This window comes from Neoarius graeffei, chromosome 4, assembly GCF_027579695.1.
Source record: "Neoarius graeffei isolate fNeoGra1 chromosome 4, fNeoGra1.pri, whole genome shotgun sequence".
Classification (NCBI taxonomy): domain Eukaryota; kingdom Metazoa; phylum Chordata; class Actinopteri; order Siluriformes; family Ariidae; genus Neoarius; species Neoarius graeffei.
The window spans coordinates 12,639,847-12,660,127 of NC_083572.1; the positions used below are offsets into that span (position 1 = coordinate 12,639,847).

General features: G+C 42.8%; 1 protein-coding gene across 1 annotated transcript in view; it reads left to right on the forward strand.

Moving 5' to 3' along the window:
- The window catches only part of LOC132884850 (uncharacterized), a 32,088-nt gene extending 12,786 nt beyond the window's left edge, over positions 1-19,302 (forward strand). Inside the window, exons 5-12 of the mRNA XM_060918846.1 lie at positions 3,883-4,062; positions 4,140-4,211; positions 4,292-4,420; positions 7,215-7,355; positions 7,503-7,607; positions 9,720-9,759; positions 16,934-16,976; positions 17,067-19,302. Of these exons, the coding sequence (XP_060774829.1) occupies positions 3,883-4,062; positions 4,140-4,211; positions 4,292-4,420; positions 7,215-7,355; positions 7,503-7,607; positions 9,720-9,759; positions 16,934-16,976; positions 17,067-17,796 (1,440 nt within the window). The 3' untranslated portion in view covers positions 17,797-19,302. The remainder of the gene's footprint in view (positions 1-3,882; positions 4,063-4,139; positions 4,212-4,291; positions 4,421-7,214; positions 7,356-7,502; positions 7,608-9,719; positions 9,760-16,933; positions 16,977-17,066) is intronic.
- Positions 19,303-20,281: the final 979 nt, after the last annotated feature.

Below are 20,281 nucleotides of genomic sequence, written 5' to 3' on the forward strand. Positions count from 1 at the left end.
GATAACAGGGGCTCGAGCCATTTATCCCAGTTGCGTGCGTCCTAGCTTACAATTTTCTGAATTATGTTCTTGAGGGTGCGGTTGAACCATTCGACTAAGCCATCCGTTTGTGGGTGAGAAACGCTGGTGGGGATACGCTTAATTCCCAGTAACCCATACAGTTCGCGCAGTGTGTGTGACATAAATGTAGTGCCTTGATCAGTCAGAATCTCTTTGGGGATTCTGACTCGGGAGATGACGTGGAAGAGCGTTTCTGCAATACTACGTGCTGAGATATTGCAAAGAGGCACTGCTTCCGGATATCGCGTTGCATAGTCCACCAGAACTAAAATAAAGTGATATCCTCGTGTTGACTGATCTAATGGCCCGACGAGATCCACCCCAATTCTTTCGAACGGGGTCTCGATTAATGGCAGAGGGCGCAAAGGCGCTTTTGGAATAGCCGCGGGATTTACTAACTGGCATTCGCACCACACTGTACACCATCTACGGACATCACCACGAATCCCTGGCCAATAGAACCGGGCCATTATTCGGGCTAGTGTCTTATCCTGCCCCAAGTGTCTGGCCATGGGATTAAAGTGAACCACCGGGAATATAAATTCCGAGCGGCTCTTTGGGATTAAAAGCTGTGTTATCGGTTCCTTAGTCTGAGTGTCCTGCGTCACTCGCTATAGCCTATCCTTAATAATGGAAAAATAGGGGAAGGACGGGGTGGCGTTTGGCTGGAGTGTTTGACCATCGATTACTCTCACTTGGTCAAACGCATGCCGCAGAGTTTCGTCTCACGACTGCTCCAACGGGAAATCTGCGAGGGATTCCCCGAGAGAGGGAGGAGGAGCCTGCTGCTCCTCACTCTGACGCAGTGATGACGTAGACAGCTCTGTGACAGCTGCTCCCACCAATGCCACACCGGGACCTCCCCCCGCTAAATTATGGCAGGCCCCACTCTTCACTAAATGTGCCATTAATTCCCTAAATCCCGGCCAATCAGTCCCCCAAATTATCAAGTGGGTAAGGCGAGGATTAACCGCTGCCTTTACTCTAGATTTCTCCCCTTGAAATAGAATGTGGACCGACACTAAAGGGTAGTTGTGAACATCCCCGTGCACACACAACACCTTTACCAATTGTGCTCTCCCCAATGCCTTGTCTTGCACCAGGCTTTGGTGGATTGAGGTCTGATTACAGCCGGAGACCACCAAAGCCTGATAAGTATCCCCTTGGATACTCACCAGTATGCGATATGCTGTGGGCCAATCGAGGGTGATCCCTGGCACGTCAGGGATCTGGACCACCGCACCCACCTCCATTGCCGAGCACTGATGCTGGAGGTGCCCTGGCTCCCTGCAGCACCAGCATACCGGCCCAGGCTCTCTCTCTGCACCAGTGTTTTGGAGCTGACTCACCTGAGGGGGGAAGACACAGACACGGAAGTAGGAAACGGTAGGGCATCACGGGTGCAGCGGGCCGGCTGGGGTGGAGCCAGCCCCCGCCTCTGCGGTGGGGGAATGGGGCGAGGACGAGGAACAGAAGGGGAGAGAGAGAGAAAAGAGGGGAGAAGAGGAGACACGCTGTCCTGCCATTAGAACAGCCGCCATATGGTCCTCCGCCAGCACGATGGCCTGATCCAGCGATGCCGGGCGATGGCACTGGACCCACTCCGTTGTTCCTTCCGGAAGTTGGGCGATGAATTGCTCCAGCGCCACCAGGTCGATGATTCCCTTGGTGTCACGATTGTCGGCCCTCAGCCACCGCCAGCAGGCATCCCAGAGTTGCTGGCCAAATGTGAATGGCCAGCTGATGTCCTCCAGGTGCAGCGCGCAGAAGCGCTGCCGTTGCTGCTCTGGGGTGCGCCCCACGTGTTGGAGGACAGCCCTGCGGAGGTCAGCATAGACCAGCCGGCTGTCAGCAGGGAGCTGTAGCGCCGCCAGCTGCACCTCACCATTAGCAGGGGGAGGAGGCGCACCACATGCTGTTCCACCGACCAACCCCACACCTCCGCTGCCTGCTCAAAAAGAGTGAGGAAGGCTTCGGGGTCATCCTGCGGACCCATCTTTGTTAGGGTGAGGTGGGGAGGGTCTGCAGTGGTGGTGATGGTGGACCCCACTGATGCGAACAGGTGCCGGAATGCCTGGCGATCTTCCTACTGCGCCAGCACCAGGGTTTCAAACCGTTGTTCCTGCTCCTTCTGGAGGGCGACCAGCGCCTGGTGCTGGCTCTGTTGGGCCGTGGCGAGGGCATTGACCAGGTCCTTGAAGGGGGAGGACTCCATGAGGCTGTTCTCTTCTGTACTCTGTCCCGGGTTTCGGTACCATTGTAAGAATCGTTGAAGGCAGGTGGAGCACAGAAGCACGGCAGGCCAGAACTGGGTGTTACAAAAACTTTTATTTGTGCTTTTCAGCAGCTTACTTTACTCGCCCACACACACACACACACACACACACACACACACACACACACACACAAGTGTCCAGGTTGGGGAGAGCTCCCTTTCTCAGCTCTCTCTCCTTTTATAGGGCGCGGTCACTGGGGAAGACACACAAACACAGGTTAATTTAAGTCAGGTGCAGTGATTCTGCCACTTACCTTTCCTGACTCCGCCCTTCATTCACAGACCAACGCTTGACCACGCCCCCGCTGCCACAGTTTACTATCTGTATTTAGTTAGATCATGCATGCTCTCTCTCTCTCTCTCTCTCTCTCTCTTTTTAACTCCCTCCGTTGCACTACACCCCTCAACATTGGGATTTCAGGAGTAGCTAAGGGTTGAGTAGAAGTTGGGTTTAAGGCCTAGCCGAGACTAGTTTTTAAACTACAGATCCTTTCTCTCTCTCTCTCTCTCTCTCTCTCTCTCTCTCTCTCGTGCGCTCTCCTTGTTGCCCATCCCTTTTTAGGCGAGGCCTAGCACAAGGCTCGCACATTCCATTCACATACTCACACAAACACACTTTCACACACATACTCATACACACACAGACACACATAAACACGTGACTCCCCCTTCACATTTTAACATCCACTTGCCCCTACACTGTAACACTTGCATATAGCTTATTACTTCTGATCACCATTAGTGCCATAGTTATCATTATATATACTACTGATTCTTATTTGTATACATTGTATCACCATTTATATTGAATTATTCCTTGGCTGCTATTGTTGCTATATCTGATCAGTATTAGCTTGCTAATTCATGTCAGCTATTTCAATTAATGGTATCTTTGGAATAAACTGTGTCCTGTCTATTGCTACAACATTCACTGAGTGCCAACCTCTGCCAAACAAGTATTCTAATTGCCTTTGCCTATTTGGTTGTTATATGAATGTTATAGATCTAGAGTAAATGTATTACATTAGAGCTACAATACTCACTAAACTATAGCAACATCTCCACTAAGTTATTCCATTGATTTTAATAGTTTAGCTATAAACTATTAGACACTTGAATTAATGATTAATGAATTTATGAGACTGATCCCTTTTTACATGAGACTGATTTAATAAGCCTATTACACCTACATGTTAATTGAAAAGCATTCCAGGTGACTACCTCATGAAGCGGGTTAAGATAATGCCAATCATGTGCAAAGCATTATTAAGGTAAACACTGGATACTTTGAAGAATCTAAAATATGAAATATATTTTAACACTTTTTTGTTTACACATAACTCCATATATGTTCCATATGTTATTTCATAGTTTTGATGTCTTCAGTATTGTTCTACAATCTAGAAAATATTCAAAATACAAAAAACAAACAAACAAACAAACAAACAAACAAACAAACAAACAATGAGTAAGGGAGTCCAAACTTTTGACTGGTACTGTATATAATACTATATATAGTAATAATCTGCTTAAATGTGTATTTTCAGGAAGCAAGTCCCAAGCCAAAAAATCCAACCCGTCCACCACCTCCTGACCCCTCAAAGTTGCAAACTTTACGACGGCTCACTCACACAGAAGAAGTACAAGCTGAAACATGTAATCTATCACCGAAGAGCCAAAACACTGCTCCATCTATCGAGGTGTTGTCTGACAAGCCTCCTGCTAAGGTACTGAGTTTCACAGTGCAGAACAAGTTTCAATTTTGGACAAAGTTTTTATAACTTGAATGCACTTTTGTCAGTAGGGTGTAGCTCCTGCCAGGCCACCACCTCCAGTACTGAAGAGACTTTCCCTCTCTCAGACTACAGAGACACAGGTGGGTCTTTCACTAACAGCACTCTCATGTGCATTCTTTCTGCCATATTTTACATTTTAATCTTTTGACCTTTTTTGTAGGATTTAAATGGATATGTTGAGATGTCAGACATCAGATTTCCAGAAACCTCTTTCCATGACGTGAATGATGAGACAACAGTGGACAGTCGAATATATGTTGATGTTCTTCCCAGTGAGAGACGTGTCACAGTAAGCTGGAATGGTGGTTGATAATTAGATGATGGCTTATTGTGTTATGTAATGTCCAACTGCTTGATTCCTATGAGGAATGGCATCTAGGTACATACAGGATCTTGCAAAAGTATTCATTCCCCTTGGTGTTTGTCAGGTTTTGTCGCATTACAAGCTGGAATTAAAATGGATTTTTGGAGGGTTAGCACCATTTAATTTACACAGCATGCCTACCATTTTGAAGGTGAAAATTGCTGTTTTATTGTGACACAAGCAATAATTAAGATGAAAAAAAAACAGAAATCTGGAATGGAATGCTTTGATTAGACCATTCCAAGACATTTAAATGTTTCCCTTTAAACCACTCCAGTGTAGCTTTAGCAGTATGTTTAGGGTCATTGTCCTGCTGGAACGTGAGCCTTCATCCCAGTCTCAAACCTCTGGCTGACTCAAACAGGTTTTCCTCCAGAATTGCCCTGTATTTAGTGCCATCCATCTTTCCTTCAGTCCTGACAAGCTTTCCTATTCCTGCAGATGAAAAATTTCCCCACAGCATGATGCTGCCACTAACATGCTTCACTGCAGGAATGGTGTTCTCAGGGTGTTGGGTTTATGCCACACATGGCGTTTCCCACAATGGCCAAAAAGATCAGTTTTAGTCTCATCTGACCAGAGAATCTTTCTCCATATATTTGGGGAGTCTGCCACATGCTGTTGGGCAAACTCCAAATGTGTTTTCTTCAGCAATGGCTTTTTTTCTGGCCACTTTTCCATAAAGCCCCACTCTGTGGAGTGTACGGCTTAAAGTGGTCCTATGGACAGATACTCCCATCTCCGCTGTGGATCTTTGTAGGTCCTTCAGTGTTATCTTTGGTGTCTTTAAGGCATCTCTGATTAATGCCCTCCTTGCCTGGTCTGTGAGTTTTGGTGGACGGCCTTCTCTTGTCAGGTTTGTAGTGGTGCCATATTCTTTCCATTTTGTTATAATGGATTTAATGGTGCTCAGTGGGATATTCAAAATTTGGGATATTTTTTATAACCCAACCTTGATCTATACTTCTCCACAACTTTGTCTCTGACCTGTTTGGAGTGCTCCTTCAAGTTCAAGTTTTATTGGTCACATATAATTACAAGTAATTTCAGTGAAATTCTTATGTACCTTAGGTCATTGCGAGTGTAAAAGTATATAGATAAGATAAATTAAAAACTATAGCAATAAAGGGGAAGGGAGGAAGAAAAGAAAAACAAAAGAAAACAAAAAAAACTATAATAATGAGTGGAAGCGTGGCAGATATGTGATGATTGTGAGGTTACGAGTCCTTAGAGTCCAAAGTGCAGTAGTGCATAGTAGTGTACCTTGTTATCAATGTGAACAGTTCAACAGTCTGATGGCCTGAGGGAAGAAGCTCCTCCTCATTCTCTCAGTGTTGGCCTTCAGCTGTCAGTAGCATCTCCCTGAAGGCAGCAGGGAGAACAGTCTATTATTTGGGTGGCTGGGGTCGCTGGCGATCTTCCTGGCTCTGTCCCTGCAGCGGTTGGAATAAATGTCTTGTAGGTTAGGGAGGGTGGTCCTGATGATTCTCTCAGCAGAGCGAACCACCCTCCTGAGAGCCAGCTGATCTCTCCTGGTGGTGCTTCCCATCCAGTTAGTGATGCTCTCACTCAGGACACTCTCAATAGTGCAGGAGTAAAAGTTCCTTTGTACCTTGAGTGGGAGTTTGAAGTCCTTCAGTCTCCTTAAGAAGTAGAGGCGCTGGCGGCCTTTCTTAACCAGACTGTTGGTATGACAGGACCAAGAGAGGTCCTGTGAGATGTGGACACCCAGGTATTTGAAATTGTCCACTCTATCTACCTGGGCCCCGTTGATGCAGATGGGTTGGAGGCCGCTCTGCTGCTTCCTACTGAAGTCCACTATCAGCTCCTTCATTTTACTGGTGTTGAGTGTGAGGTTGTTCTCCTCACTCCAGTCCACGAGATATTTAATCTCGGTCCGGTAGGCAAACTCATCGTTATTGGAGATGAGGCCCACTACAACTGTATCATCAGCAAACTTAATGATGGTGTTGGAGTCTGAAGTGGCCATACAGTCATGAGTGTACAGGGAGTACAGCAAAGGGCTCAGAATGCATCCCTGGGGGAACCAGTGTTGAGGGTGAGGGGAGATGAAGTGTGGCGGCCTACACATACCACCTGTGGTCTGCCTGTAAGGAAGCTGGGGATCCACCGGCACAATGAGGGGTGCAGGCTGAGATCACACAGTTTTTGGACCAGCCTGGAGGGGATTATGGTGTTAAACGCTGAGCTGTAGTCAATGAACAGCAGTCTAGCTGGGTTTCTCTCCTTGGTTTTTGTGTTGCTTGCTTAGTAGTGTTGCAGAGTCAGGGTCCTTCCAGAACAGGTTGATTTATACAGACATCATGTGACAGATCATGTGACACTTTGAGTGCACACAGGTGGATCTTAATCAACTAATTATGTGACTTACGAAGTGAATTGGTTGGACCAGCTCTTATTTAGGGGTTTCATATAAAAGGGGGTGAATACCTGTGCACACTCCAGATTTCTGTAAATCAAAATCCGACTTGCAATACATTTTATAGATAGATAGATAGATAGATAGATAGATAGATAGATAGATAGATAGATAGATAGATAGATAGATAGATAGATAGATAGATAGATAGTACTGTGCAAAAGTCTTAGGCAGGTTTTTATTCAAGGTTCGGTTTTAAACTGAGCAGTGTAAATATACCGTTAACACTGCAAAAAATATTTATACTATTATATTTTGTCTGTTCTTACCCATTTGTAGAATCATACCACACCAGGAAATGCCCCTCCTCCTGTTGTTCCACTTCGCCCTTTAGTGACACAACCAAAAAAAACCTTGCTCTGCCAGTCCCTCTCTTACTCACCTGCTGAACATTTGTACGAAAGCATCGATGATGTTCTGGTAATGAACATGAATTCCAGATTTTTTTTTAAAGGCATGCAAAGCTACTTGATTTGCATGTTTCTTCTACCTTCAAAGCAGCAGTGAAAATATTTACATACTAAGGATAGAATTCTGTATGGAATGAGATTTGCATGAAACCCACAGGATGAAGATGGAGTGAGACGTTTAAGCCGAGCAAGAAAAGGCCATCGTGCTACTTTCTGCTCATTGAATGAATGGTCTGGTGTGGACAGAGACAGCAATACAAAGGTAAAATAGATCATTATATAGACTTGATATCAGACTCAAGAAAAAGATGATCTAAAGATGCATTTGGTATTTCAAGGACCAGCTACATAATATTCCTATGAAAGATCCAGATCAGCAGCTAAAAGGGCTGAATGGAAACAATAGTTAGTTTTTAGTGAGTAATTTATGGCGATACGTAAGACATGAAATCAAAGTGATTTTGTTTCACACTGGTGCTTGATGTTACAACTTTCAACTAGCAACATGGGATGTGAATGGATGCAGTGTTGGAGTCGAGTCACTAAACTTCAAGTCCGAATCCAGTCTCAAGTCTCCAGTTTTCAAGTCCGAGTCCAAGTCATTAAAGAAAATTTTTGAGTCAAGTCCACTATTGATCCAGGTCGAGTCCGAGAACAAGACTCCAACTGCACCATTTGATGGTGGCTGTTGCTGCCTTTATGTGAAAGCGTCTCTGCTACTGTGTTGGACTAATGTTACTGCTTGACTGCCCCATTTTAGTTAATAGGCTACAGATAAAAAGCTTGTTCATTGCTCAGCAAGCCCCGCCCACTATCAACAGGGTAAATAACATAAGAGGGTTAACACTAGCGAGTTCATCAGTCAGCAAGCAAGCCCCGCTATCAACAGAGCAATGAACATAGCGTGTCACTTCCTTCTCTGGGTGGAATCTTACCAAATGACGACTGAAGTTCGAGGTTGTCCCCGTCGTCTCCTCGATAGTTCTTCTACATATGGAACACACAGCAGTGCATTTTTTCCCACTACACGAGAAGTCTGTAGAAACAAAGTGGACAATCCTAGGGGCTTCTCTCCAGGCATTTTAGCGCCATTAACGTTAGTTTGTTCCTGAACATGACGTATGAACAGGTGAATGTGCATTCTCTTGCACGAAATTAGTATACAAATTAATGTAGATATAAATATCTTTCGCCAAATTATTATGGCAGTTACAAAAAATAATGAAAAATTCAGAGTCCTCGTCTCCAGTTTACGAGTCCGAATGCAGTTAATGCACGAGTCCAAGTCCAAGTCATCAGTGCTCAAGTCCAAGTCAAGTCACGAGTCCTTAAAATTAGGGCACAAGTCGGACTCAAGTACTACAAGCCTGAAGGGATGAGATATGTTTTGAGCTTGAATCGACTTTGAACATTCTGTATTCTCATCTCATCTCATTATCTCTAGCTGCTTTATCCTGTTCTACAGGGTCGCAGGCAAGCTGGAGCCTATCCCAGCTGACTACGGGCGAAAGGCAGTGTACACCCTGGACAAGTCGCCAGGTCATCACAGGGCTGACACATAGACACAGACAACCATTCACACTCACATTCACACCTACGGTCAATTTAGAGTCACCAGTTAACCTAACCTGCATGTCTTTGGACTGTGGGGGAAACCGGAGGACCCAGAGGAAACCCACGCGGACACGGGGAGAACATGCAAACTCCACACAGAAAGGCCCTCGCCAGCCACGGGGCTCGAACCCAGGACCTTCTTGCTGTGAGGCGACAGCGCTAACCACTACACCATCATGCCGCCCCATTCTGTATTCATGTACTTTTTTTTAGATCAGTAACAGAGACTCAATTTTAAAAATAATAATAATAATAATAATGGGCGGCACGGTAGTGTAGTGGTTAGCGCTGTCGCCTCACAGCAAGAAGGTCCGGGTTCGAGCCCCGTGGCCGGCGAGGGCCTTTCTGTGCGGAGTTTGCATGTCCTCCCCGTGTCCGCGTGGGTTTCCTCCAGGTGCTCTGGTTTCCCCCACAGTCCAAAGACATGCAGGTTAGGTTAACTGGTGACTCTAAATTGACCGTAGGTGTGAATGTGAATGGTTGTCTGTGTCTATGTGTCAGCCCTGTGATGACCTGGCGACTTGTCCAGGGTGTACCCCGCCTTTCGCCCGTAGTCAGCTGGGATAGGCTCCAGCTTGCCTGCGACCCTGTAGAACAGGATAAAGCGGCTAGAGATAATGAGATGAGATGAGATAAAATATTCGTACTTTTCAGTTTTGTTTCGTACCATATTTGTTGGAGGAAGAATTAAAATCTGATCAAGTGTTGTACTTGTTTTGATTCTATAAGTGTTACTAAGCAACATCTTTCTTTTCTTCAGGAGCTGGACATTTTGTTAGTGTGGTGGAGAAGCATAGGAGGTGAGTGAGTCACCGGTCCTCAATAAAGCTTCATACTCCACACTAACAGCTCATACTCAGCAATAATATCTGGGTTTTTATATTTATTGGTAAGAACTGTTTTTTTTAAATTTATACTCTGGTGAAGCAGATTGAAAACATTACTGAATATATGCAAATCAGCTCTTAAAGTTTGACAGCCATTTTCCTGAGTTGTTATTATTTTCCACTGGTTGAATTGAAAAGATGGCTGCATCTAGATTTAGCTCAGGATCAGGACTATGTACGGAGAACCAAGGGTTCGGTTTATCTGGAGGAATGGGCAAAAATTCCACCAGACTTGTCCATCAAATATTTGATTCAGGTTCAAGCAATTAAAAGCCAATACCACCAAGCATCAACAAAGTGTTTGTAAACTTTTGACCTACTGAAAATCTAATCTGTCTCCAAGCTATTATCTTGAAGTTGCATCCTGTGGTAACAGATTAGATGCCTGAATTGACTTAATTATTATCACTTATTATTAATATTATTTTGCCACATGTACACTCAAGCACAGTGAAATTCCTCCTCTGAATTTAACCCATCTGAAGCAGTGAACACATGCTCACACACACAAGTGAGCAATGAGCACACATACCGTACATACCCAGAGCAGTAGGCAGCTATGCTACAACACCAAGGGAGCAGTTGGGGGTTAGGTCCCTTGCTCAAGGGCACTTCAGCCAGGGAATCGAACCAGTGACCCTTTGGGCCTAAGGCTGCTTCTCTAGCTTTTAGGCCATGTCTGCCTCAATTAGGAAGACCTGTACACCTATTTATTCATGTAGCAATCTAATCAGCCAATCATGTTGCAGCAGTGTAAAGGCCAATTTATGATGACAACCCAGTCCTCGCAGATGGCGTCGCAGATGGAGTCTGCGAAGCCCCCCTTTCACAGACGCTCTGCGCGCACCTCCCAAAAATTGTGACCACCGCAGACAGCGTCGCAGACAAGAGGGCTCCGATTGGTCCACTCTACATCTGCTGTACACGCACTTCCACTTCCCTACTTTCCCGGTTTGTTTTGTTTTCATGACCGCCATTTTTAAAAACACGAGCGAAGATGGAGCAGCACGAAGAGTGGTTGATCGAGGAAGTGAGGAAGTACGTACATCTACACGACTCCAGTTCTAGTCATTATAAGTAACCGGAGGATAAACACTCCACTAACCACACCCACCAACTACTCCTAGCGATTTCGCGACTTCGCGCCCCCTTGCGTTGTGGCAGTGAATAACATCGCGCACACCTATTACTCCCTGCTCAACGATAAATTACAACTGTCTGCGAAAAGCTATCTGCGAAAGCCTTGTCACAAGAGCATGCAGAGGCCTTAAGGCATAACATCATGCACATTTGGACTAGCAGCATTAGGTAATGTTCTATCAGATTGGAGAAAAAAATGTGATCCTAGTGATTTTGACCATGGCATAATTGTTGTTGCCAGACAGACTGGTTTGAGTATTTCTATAACCACTGACCTCCTGGGATTTTCACACACAAGTCTCTAGGGTTTACTCAGAATGGTGCAAAAAGTAAAAATATCCAGTGAGCAGTAGTTCTGTGGACAGAAACGCCTTGTTGATGGAGAAGTCAATAGAGATTGGTCAGACTAATTTGAGCTGACAGAAAGGCTACAGTAACTCAGATAACCACTCTGTACAATTGTGGTGAGCATCTCAGAATGCACAGTACATCAAACATTGAAGTGAATGAGCAACAACAGCAGAAGACTATGTCAGGTTCCACTTCTGTCAGCCAAGAACAGAAAGCTGAGGATGCAGTGAGCACAGGCTCATCAAAACCGGACAGCTGAAGACTGGAAAAATGTAGCCTTGTCTAATGAATCTTGATTTTGGCAGAGGCTCACAGATGGTAGAATCAGAATTTGGCATCAACAGGATGAATCCATGGACCCAACCTGCCTTGTGTCACCAGTCCAGGCTGGTGGGGGTGGTGTAATGGTGTGGGGAATGTTTTTTTTTTTTTTGCACACTTTGGGCTCATTAATACCAAAGAATCATCGCTTGAATGTCACAACCAATTTAAGTCTTGTTGCTGACGATGTGCAGCCCTTCATCCCATCTTCTAGTGGCAACTTCTAGCATAATGCACCATGTCACAAAGCAAAAGTCGTCTCAAACTGGTTTGATAAACATGACAGTGAGCTCAGTGTTCTTCCCAGTCAACAGATCTGAAGCCATGTTAGGGTTTTGCCAGGAATCTAACCCAGGTGGCTGGTGTAGTAATCCAGCAAACCCCCACTAGGCCACCAGGGGAATGACTCAAGTGCAGAGGAGTGAGGCGAAAGTAGAGTACAAAACAGTTTATTGTCAACACTCAGAAGTTCAAAAATCCAAAGCAAAAAATAACAAAAGTAAAATCCAAACGCTCAGAAGATACAAGGGAAAATAAAACATCCAAAAGTTCAAAGTCAAAAAATCCAAAAACCAGAAAAGAAGAGGCAAACATCCAAACGCTCAGAAGATCCAAAAATGGCAAATACAAAGTCCAAAAAGTCCACAAGAAAGCAAAATACCAAAAAACACAAAGACATAGGCAAGGTACATGGAACAGAGGTTACTAGCCATGAACAGCACAAAGACTCAGTGACTAGAGACCGAACTAAGGAAGTATATATACCCATGGTAATTAAGAAACTAGGCGGGGCAGAAAATAAAGAACAGGTGGGGCAAAAGGCACATGAAAACAAAGGCTGTCAAAACAAACACAAAACACAGAAACAATAGCGGCCTCTAGCAGTCAAAACAAACATAACAAGACAAAGAAATAATAGCGGCCTCTAGATGTCAAAACAAACATAACAAGACAAAGAAATAACAGCGGCCTCTAGAGGCCAAGACAGTCCCAAGTCCTAACAAGCCAATAAAATGCCTTTGGGATGTGGGAGAACAGGAGATTTGAAGCTTAAAATTGCAACTGAAATGTCTGCAGGAATTGCATGATACGCATGATGCAATCATGTCAACACAGATCAGAATCTCAAAGGAATGTTGTATAGTGTTCCTAATAAAGTGTCCAGTGAGTGTATGTTAAAATGAAATGAATTGTGGAAAATTGAGTTTGATTGTCGTCAGCCTTGGTGTATGTAAAAATTTGGACTCAGCCAGACTACCAAAGTAAGAACTAAACCATTTTAACATAGTGTGAATAAATATTCTTAGATTATTATATCAATATATAATATCTAGGGCGTAATTTTGGGTAGGGACGCTAGGGACGTGTCCCTACCAATATTCAGCCGCTACTGTGTAATCACGATCAATAAAACCGATGTCCTAACCTGAGCAATGATTATATGGCACACAAAGGGTTAAATGTATGACACTGCTAATAATCCCCCTTCTAACGTACATAGACATATAAACATAGACGCCGCATTAAGCTGGTGGCCCATTGCTGGGATACGTCAGAGTGTCCGCCATATTGGATGTGGCAAATCTTCCCCGTAAACCAATGCAAGTAAATGGACTGAACTTCATAAAGCCCCTTTCTACAATAATATTTAACTCGATGCCTTTTATTCACCCATTAAGACACACACGTATATATCTGGGAAACAAACAGGCATCAAAACAACATATATAACTTTTAATGTGATGGTTATAAATAGTGTGCGAAATACCCTGTACACTGCAAACTAGCGACAGATACACGATAGATAGCTCAGGTAAGCTAATCAGTCAGCATACCGTAGCAAGCTACCAAAACCTGAGGCCACAATAACCAACCTACAAGACTGAATATGATAAATGATGGAAATAGTGGAAAAACTGGAAATAGTGAATGAAAATAAAAATTTACTGTTTTATTTATTGAGTCACCACACAGACCTACTCTCGTTGAATAAAGTGAGCTGAATGACCGCCAAACTGAGTTCGGCCAGGTTCTAACGTCATACCAAAACAAAATACATCACTGATTCCTTCACATTCAGAAAGGTTAAAAACATTCATCATACGTTCAAAAACGTTCATCATAGTGTGGCACTGTATTATCTAATTCTCACTACTTATAACTATACACGTACCCGGTAGAGATGAGCTGGGAAACTGAAGACTGAAGGAACAGCTCCATCTCTGATCCTGACTGTCTGACCTGTTCTGTCAAAATCCTCCGTTCTGAAGTGTTCACTGCAGAGCATGGATGACAGAGTAGCAGAAAACCCTTCCTGTCGCACAGCTGTCTCACACTGCTTTTTCATGTCTTTATTTTTGGGAAACCTACATAGTATGTGAAAAGTTAGCTAAGCAACTAACAACAATCAGCGTAGTTATGAAGGAAATACTTCGTTGTTTGGAGACAGGTTTCACCGAGCGGCTATTATACGCGAGACTTCATATTAGCCACAAAGTCAGAAAAATCTGTTCGTAAAATTACGTTATAATGACCAAATACAATGAAAAGTATTTTTCCAGTCTCACCTGTGAAAGGTAATCCCATGTGATCTCGTTTGGATGGTAAACCTGTTGGTACAGTTAAACGCAGCACATGAATGAGGCATCTTTATTCTCGGCTACTGTCTAGACGCTATACCAGAGACGGTTGAAGAATCTCCACTTTGCCACATCCAATATGGCGGCGAGGATGACGTATGATTCTATGCAGAAGGCGGCGTCTATGTTTATATGTCTATGCTAACGTAGATATCATTCTCTGATTAGCTACCTGTTTCTCGCTAACTTACATGGTTGGCTATCCCAGCTGTCACTCCATCTGCTGTAAAAGCAGCACACTTCCCATAGCAGCCGTGACTACCCGCCCATCAACCCCCCGTATCTCACACGTACACACCTGACCTATCCCACGCACCCCCCACTCTCCGTCAGCCTACAGATTGAGCTGGACTTCGATGTCCATGCATGCTTGCCCTACGACTCGCATGCTGACTTGAGTATCGTGGATGACGGCCCCCCTCCCAAGAAAAGAGACATTCGTTCATTCTTCTTCAAAGTCAAGAATGTAAGTGCAGGGTTTCCGTCGAGCTTTAAAAACTCAACAAAATCCTTTTGATGTATGGAAACCCTTCATAAAAGTATTGCTGCGGCTCCTTAGGCAGGTTTAGCAACGTGACAGGACGCATCAGAGCTAGGCTGCTGCAGAGAAAAGGAATGCTGGAGCAATGTAACTTGGTGTTAGATAATATCCTCGATGAATGAATGTTAAATTTATAGACCTAATGGTTTTACAGAATGTAAGTAGTCAGATGTAGGCTACTGCATGGCCATGCAGATGTGCGACTTGCATTTCAGAATCAACAGTGTGACAGCTGCTGAGTCTGCTGCGTTCACCATTTTACAGAGACCTCTTTCTACTACTACTACTTGGCTAGGCTAGATACAACAAATCCATGGTCCTTTACTGCCACCTACAGACGAATATTGGTAACTGCAGCATGATCATAAAAGAAATCACAAGCACATCTGCAGTGAAAATCATAACACACGTTACGAACACAGAAACAGGCAACAAAAAGACATAATATGGAAAATGGAGGTGCAACAAAAAGACAAAAAAATGGGGGTATACTACAAATGCAATACTAATGTAATCATAATCATGTTATAATAGGCAATCACTAAATTATATATCCAAATATCATTTTAACTAAATTTGAGCTTAATTACAGAATAGAAAATGCCACCAGTAGCACCTATTTATGAGTGTCTCAATAAGGCAGTCAGTGAATTTTGAGACCCCCCCCCCCCCCCCCCCCCCCATGTCAGACAATACAGATATTGAATTAAAAAAAAACAACAACAATATTTACAACCCTGGGATCCAAAGACCAACTCCCTAACCATTAGGCCACGGCTGCCCTCGTTAACCTATAAGATCTGCATGACATGAAATTATGATTGCTAATGGAAAAAAAAAACACCTTTCGGAAGCTCTGCCTTGGATCACTTTTGTGTCCCCACCAGTGTCAAAATCAAAGTTACTCCCTTGTATAATATAAATAATATAAATCTTAGTACTTCAAGAGCACTAGGTATTTGTTGGTTATTAGGGGCCCAAGCACCAAGAGTGAAAGTAATAATAATAATTATTATTATTATTTATAGCACCACCTAGTGGTACAATGAATTAGCACTATGACCATGCCCCAGGTAGTAGTAGTAGTCGTAGTAATAATAATAATCTCATCTCATTATCTCTAGCTGCTTTATCCTGTTCTACAGGGTCGCAGGCAAGCTGGAGCCTATCCCAGCTGACTACGGACGAAAGGCAGGGTACACCCTGGACAAGTCGCCAGGTCATCACAGGGCTGACACATAGACACAGACAACCATTCACACCTACGGTCATTTTAGAGTCACCAGTTAACCTAACCTGCATGCCTTTGGACTGTGGGGGAAACCGAAGCACCCGGAGGAAACCCACGCGGACACGGGGAGAACATGCAAACTCCGCACAGAAAGGCCCTCGCCGGCCACGGGGCTCGAGCCCAGAACCTTCTTGCTGTGAGGCGACAGCGCTAACCACTACACCACCGTGCCGCCCTAATGATAATAATAATTATTATTATTATGGCGGCACGGTGGTGTAGTGGTTAGCGCTGTCGCCTCACAGCAAGAAGGTCCGGGTTCGATCCCCGTGGCCGGCGAGGGCCTTTCTGTGCGGAGTTTGCATGTTCTCCCCGTGTCCGCGTGGGTTTCCTCCGGGTGCTCCGGTTTCCCCCACAGTCCAAAGACATGCAGGTTAGGTTAACTGGTGACTCTAAATTGACCGTAGGTGTGAATGTGAGTGTGAATGGTTGTCTGTGTCTATGTGTCAGCCCTGTGATGACCTGGCGACTTGTCCAGGATGTACCCCGCCTTTCGCCTGTAGTCAGCTGGGATAGGCTCCAGCTTGCCTGCGACCCTGTAGAAGGATAAAGCGGCTAGAGATAATGAGATGAGATGAGATTATTATTATTATTTCTCCCTGGTGCATGGTCATAGTGCTAATTCATTGTACCACTAGGTGGTGCTATAAATAAAATAAAATGAAATTATATCAACAGAAAGGGTCAAGTCATATATTCCTCATCCACTGCATACTGGTTGGACTCTTTCATTTTTTTTTACTTTGACTTTGTAAAGATTAGGTGTAAATGGAGTAAAAGTCAGACCAGTTTGTTTTTCTTTAGGGTCAAAGAATCTACCAGTGGACGATCAAGAAGAGGAAAAAAAGTATGCATGATTATTTAATTTAAAAAATAAGTGCATTATAGCAGAGCATAGAATAGTGACCTGATGCTGTTTGTCTTCTCTCCCCTGCAGACCACTGATCTCAGTGGCACAAAGGGTAAAAACGGCGATGCGTTTGTATGAGCTGCTTTTAGTCCAACGTTACACAGACCTGCTGAACTGCATCACGGAGCTCCACTGCACTGCAGAGAGTATTGTCAAGTCTGGTAAGAAGGCTCGGATTGCCAAGCTCACAGGAGGCACCACAGGCGTGGTTGGTGGTGTTGCTATTGCAGCAGGACTTGCTCTCGCCCCAATGACCTTGGGAGCCTCATTGGTGGCAACTGGTGTCGGTATTGGAATTGCTGCTGCCGGAGGGGTCACAGGGGCATCAGCGTCCTTCACCAAAAAAAAGAAAGGGACTCAGTTCAAGGACAAGGTGGAGAAAATCATAAACAACTACAACACACAGATAGAAGATATTCTAGCGTGCCTGAGGTTCATTAATATTGGAATGGAACACCTCAGAAAGAAGGATGACTCGAAGCTGAAGGAAATGGGTACTCATTTGGAGAAAATAGCCAGAGTTGCTCAAGAAATGGAAAACATAAACTTCATAGATGTCAGTAATGAATGTTTTGGCATCCTGCAGGCTTTGGATATCTATTGCAGTGAGGAAGACAATCAAGTTAAGAAGAACTCTAAAAGCCAGCTTGCACAGAAAGTCCATGAGGTGGCTGACAAACTCAAAGAATGTGTTGATCAACTGACACAGATTAAAAAACTGTTTCTCTCAGTAGATGATGATGTTGGATTAAAATAATCAGTTTTGTATGTCAGGTTTTATAATATAAATGTATATAATAGAAAATAATAGACCCTTTCACTTAAACTTTCTTCACCTATCTAGAATAATAACACTGAAGTTAAATGATGCCCATCGACTGATGATACATCACATTTTATACTACAGGTCTGTTGAATGGCTGATTCTGATTGGTTAGAAGATGTTCAACAGGGGTGTGTTATGTTATGTTATGTTATGTTATGTTATGTTATGTTATGTTATGTTATGTTATGTTATGTTATGTTATGTTGCAGACGTGCCATATAAATGGATTAAAAAGTGTGCAATTTATTGATATGGTTGTTTTCTCTCAAATTGCACTTGTTGAGTATTTTTGGAAGAAGTCTCCCATGTCAGTACTTTGTAACAATCAAGTCTGCAATTATATTATTAGGCATATCAGATGCTCGCTGGCCATGCTCTGAAAATTATCCATGCAGACGCTCATCTGAGTTTCCAAATCTGTCACTGCTTAACTCTTGAATGTTTTCTATCGTGAATGCTATCTTTAAAAAGCTTTTAATTTCTGCTTTCCAAAGAAATTTATCTTATTAAGATCTGTTCAGTACTTTGGGAGTAACGGCAGGTTGAAGTTGGTACAATACAGTGCACTCTCTGCTAGCGGGATGTCAGGAAACTGCCAATGCTTTTTGAGTCACAGGAAAGTGGTCAGACTCTCTCTCTTCTGATTGGTTTCCAACTGGATTACTCGTGAATATCAATCAGATAACTTATACGGATGTTCTCTCGCTCTTACTGTTTCTGATGAAGTATTCAGCAAAATTTTCCGTCAGCTAGTTTTGATGTTATACTTCACGGGAGACTTTGAAGTGAGTTTTCAAAGCTTTACCTACTTATTTTTTCAAATCAAACTGATTCATGTAAATAAATAACTATTTTAGAATATAATTATAGTTGTTTTGATGAAAAAATATTGAGATCTTAGTGGTTGGAATGATGTTTTAAAAAACTGGAAGTCAGAAACATGAGTGTCAATTTCAATTCAATTAAATGGAATTGTCTATTGGATGTGGCTCACACAGTTTTTTCGAGGTTAGCCTTGAAAGCTGTGACTATTAGTCGAAATAATTATTTATATTCTTTCATATAAACATGATTAGGTCCTACGTAGAAATACAAAGGCCTACAGAGCACAAAGAGGTTATTAGAAATATTCTTTTATTACTTTTTTTATAGAGAATGGTAGATTTGAATGACAGTCAAAGCTTATTTATGTTTATTTTATAATGAACATTGATTTCTCCTTTTTTGTGATGTACAGTATAAATGAGAGCTAAGATCAGCTTGACAGTGCACAACTAAAGCCATTTGGTGAAATTTTGAAGAAGAGAGTGTCCCGATTTAACATTTTACCTAATTAGCATAATTAACACTAATTAAATACCAATTTGCATAATTTGTTTTTACTAATTTTTTTCAAACTTTGTATTCAGTTTACAACCATCTATGTACTTGCCAATTTCCATGTAAATATCTTGAAAAATAAAAAAGTTATTAAGAAAAAACATTTGATCTCATTCGCTAATGAGGCCCATTTTGGACCATTTTCCTAATACATAATATTATGTTAGTTTTCTAAAAATTAAGCCATTTCTTCAGTCTTTGATTTGTAATATTTCAAGAACAGATAAACTTATTTTAATTCTGTAAAAAGTATGATGTTTAGCAATCAATTCTGAATTCAGTGAGAGCAGTTTCAAGCAATTTGGATTGAATTTGAATTTTCACCTGATATGCCTAATATTATTATCTATAATAATAAACTTTATTTATAAAGCACCTTCCTTGCATTTAAAATGCAATTCAAAATGCTTTACATTGTGAAATTTAAAAAAAAAACGTAAATGAAATGAAAAGAATGAAGATGAAAATAGTTGATATAATGTAAGCAATAACAGGACCTGTTTTGTGGACAATCCACAGCATTAAGTTCAATGCAAAAATGGAGGCTCAGAGGCAAAGTGAGGATCCACATTTAGAAATTTTAATAACAAATCAGCACACAGTTGAAAACACTGTCCAAAAAAGGTGAATATATTAGGGACACCCATACATCTGCTGTTTTATGCAGTTCTCTAATCAGCCAATCCACAATGCATAAAATCATGCAGATACAAATCAAGAGCTCCAGTTAATGTTCACAATGTTCAAACATCAGAATGGGAAAAACTGTGATCTCAAAGAGTGACTTTCACTGTGGCATGGGTGTTGGTTTGAGCCAGATGGACTGGTTTGAGTATTTCAGAAACTGCTGATCTCCTGGGGTTCTCACACACAACAGTCTGTAGAGTTTTCACAGACTGGTGTGAAAAACAAAAAAAAACACTGAGTGAGTGACAGTTCTATGGGTGGATGCTTGGGCATGTCCTCAGACTTGATGAGAGACGACATCCAAAGACATCAGTTGAGTAGGTGTCAGTGGGTGGAAAGAGGTAGAGAG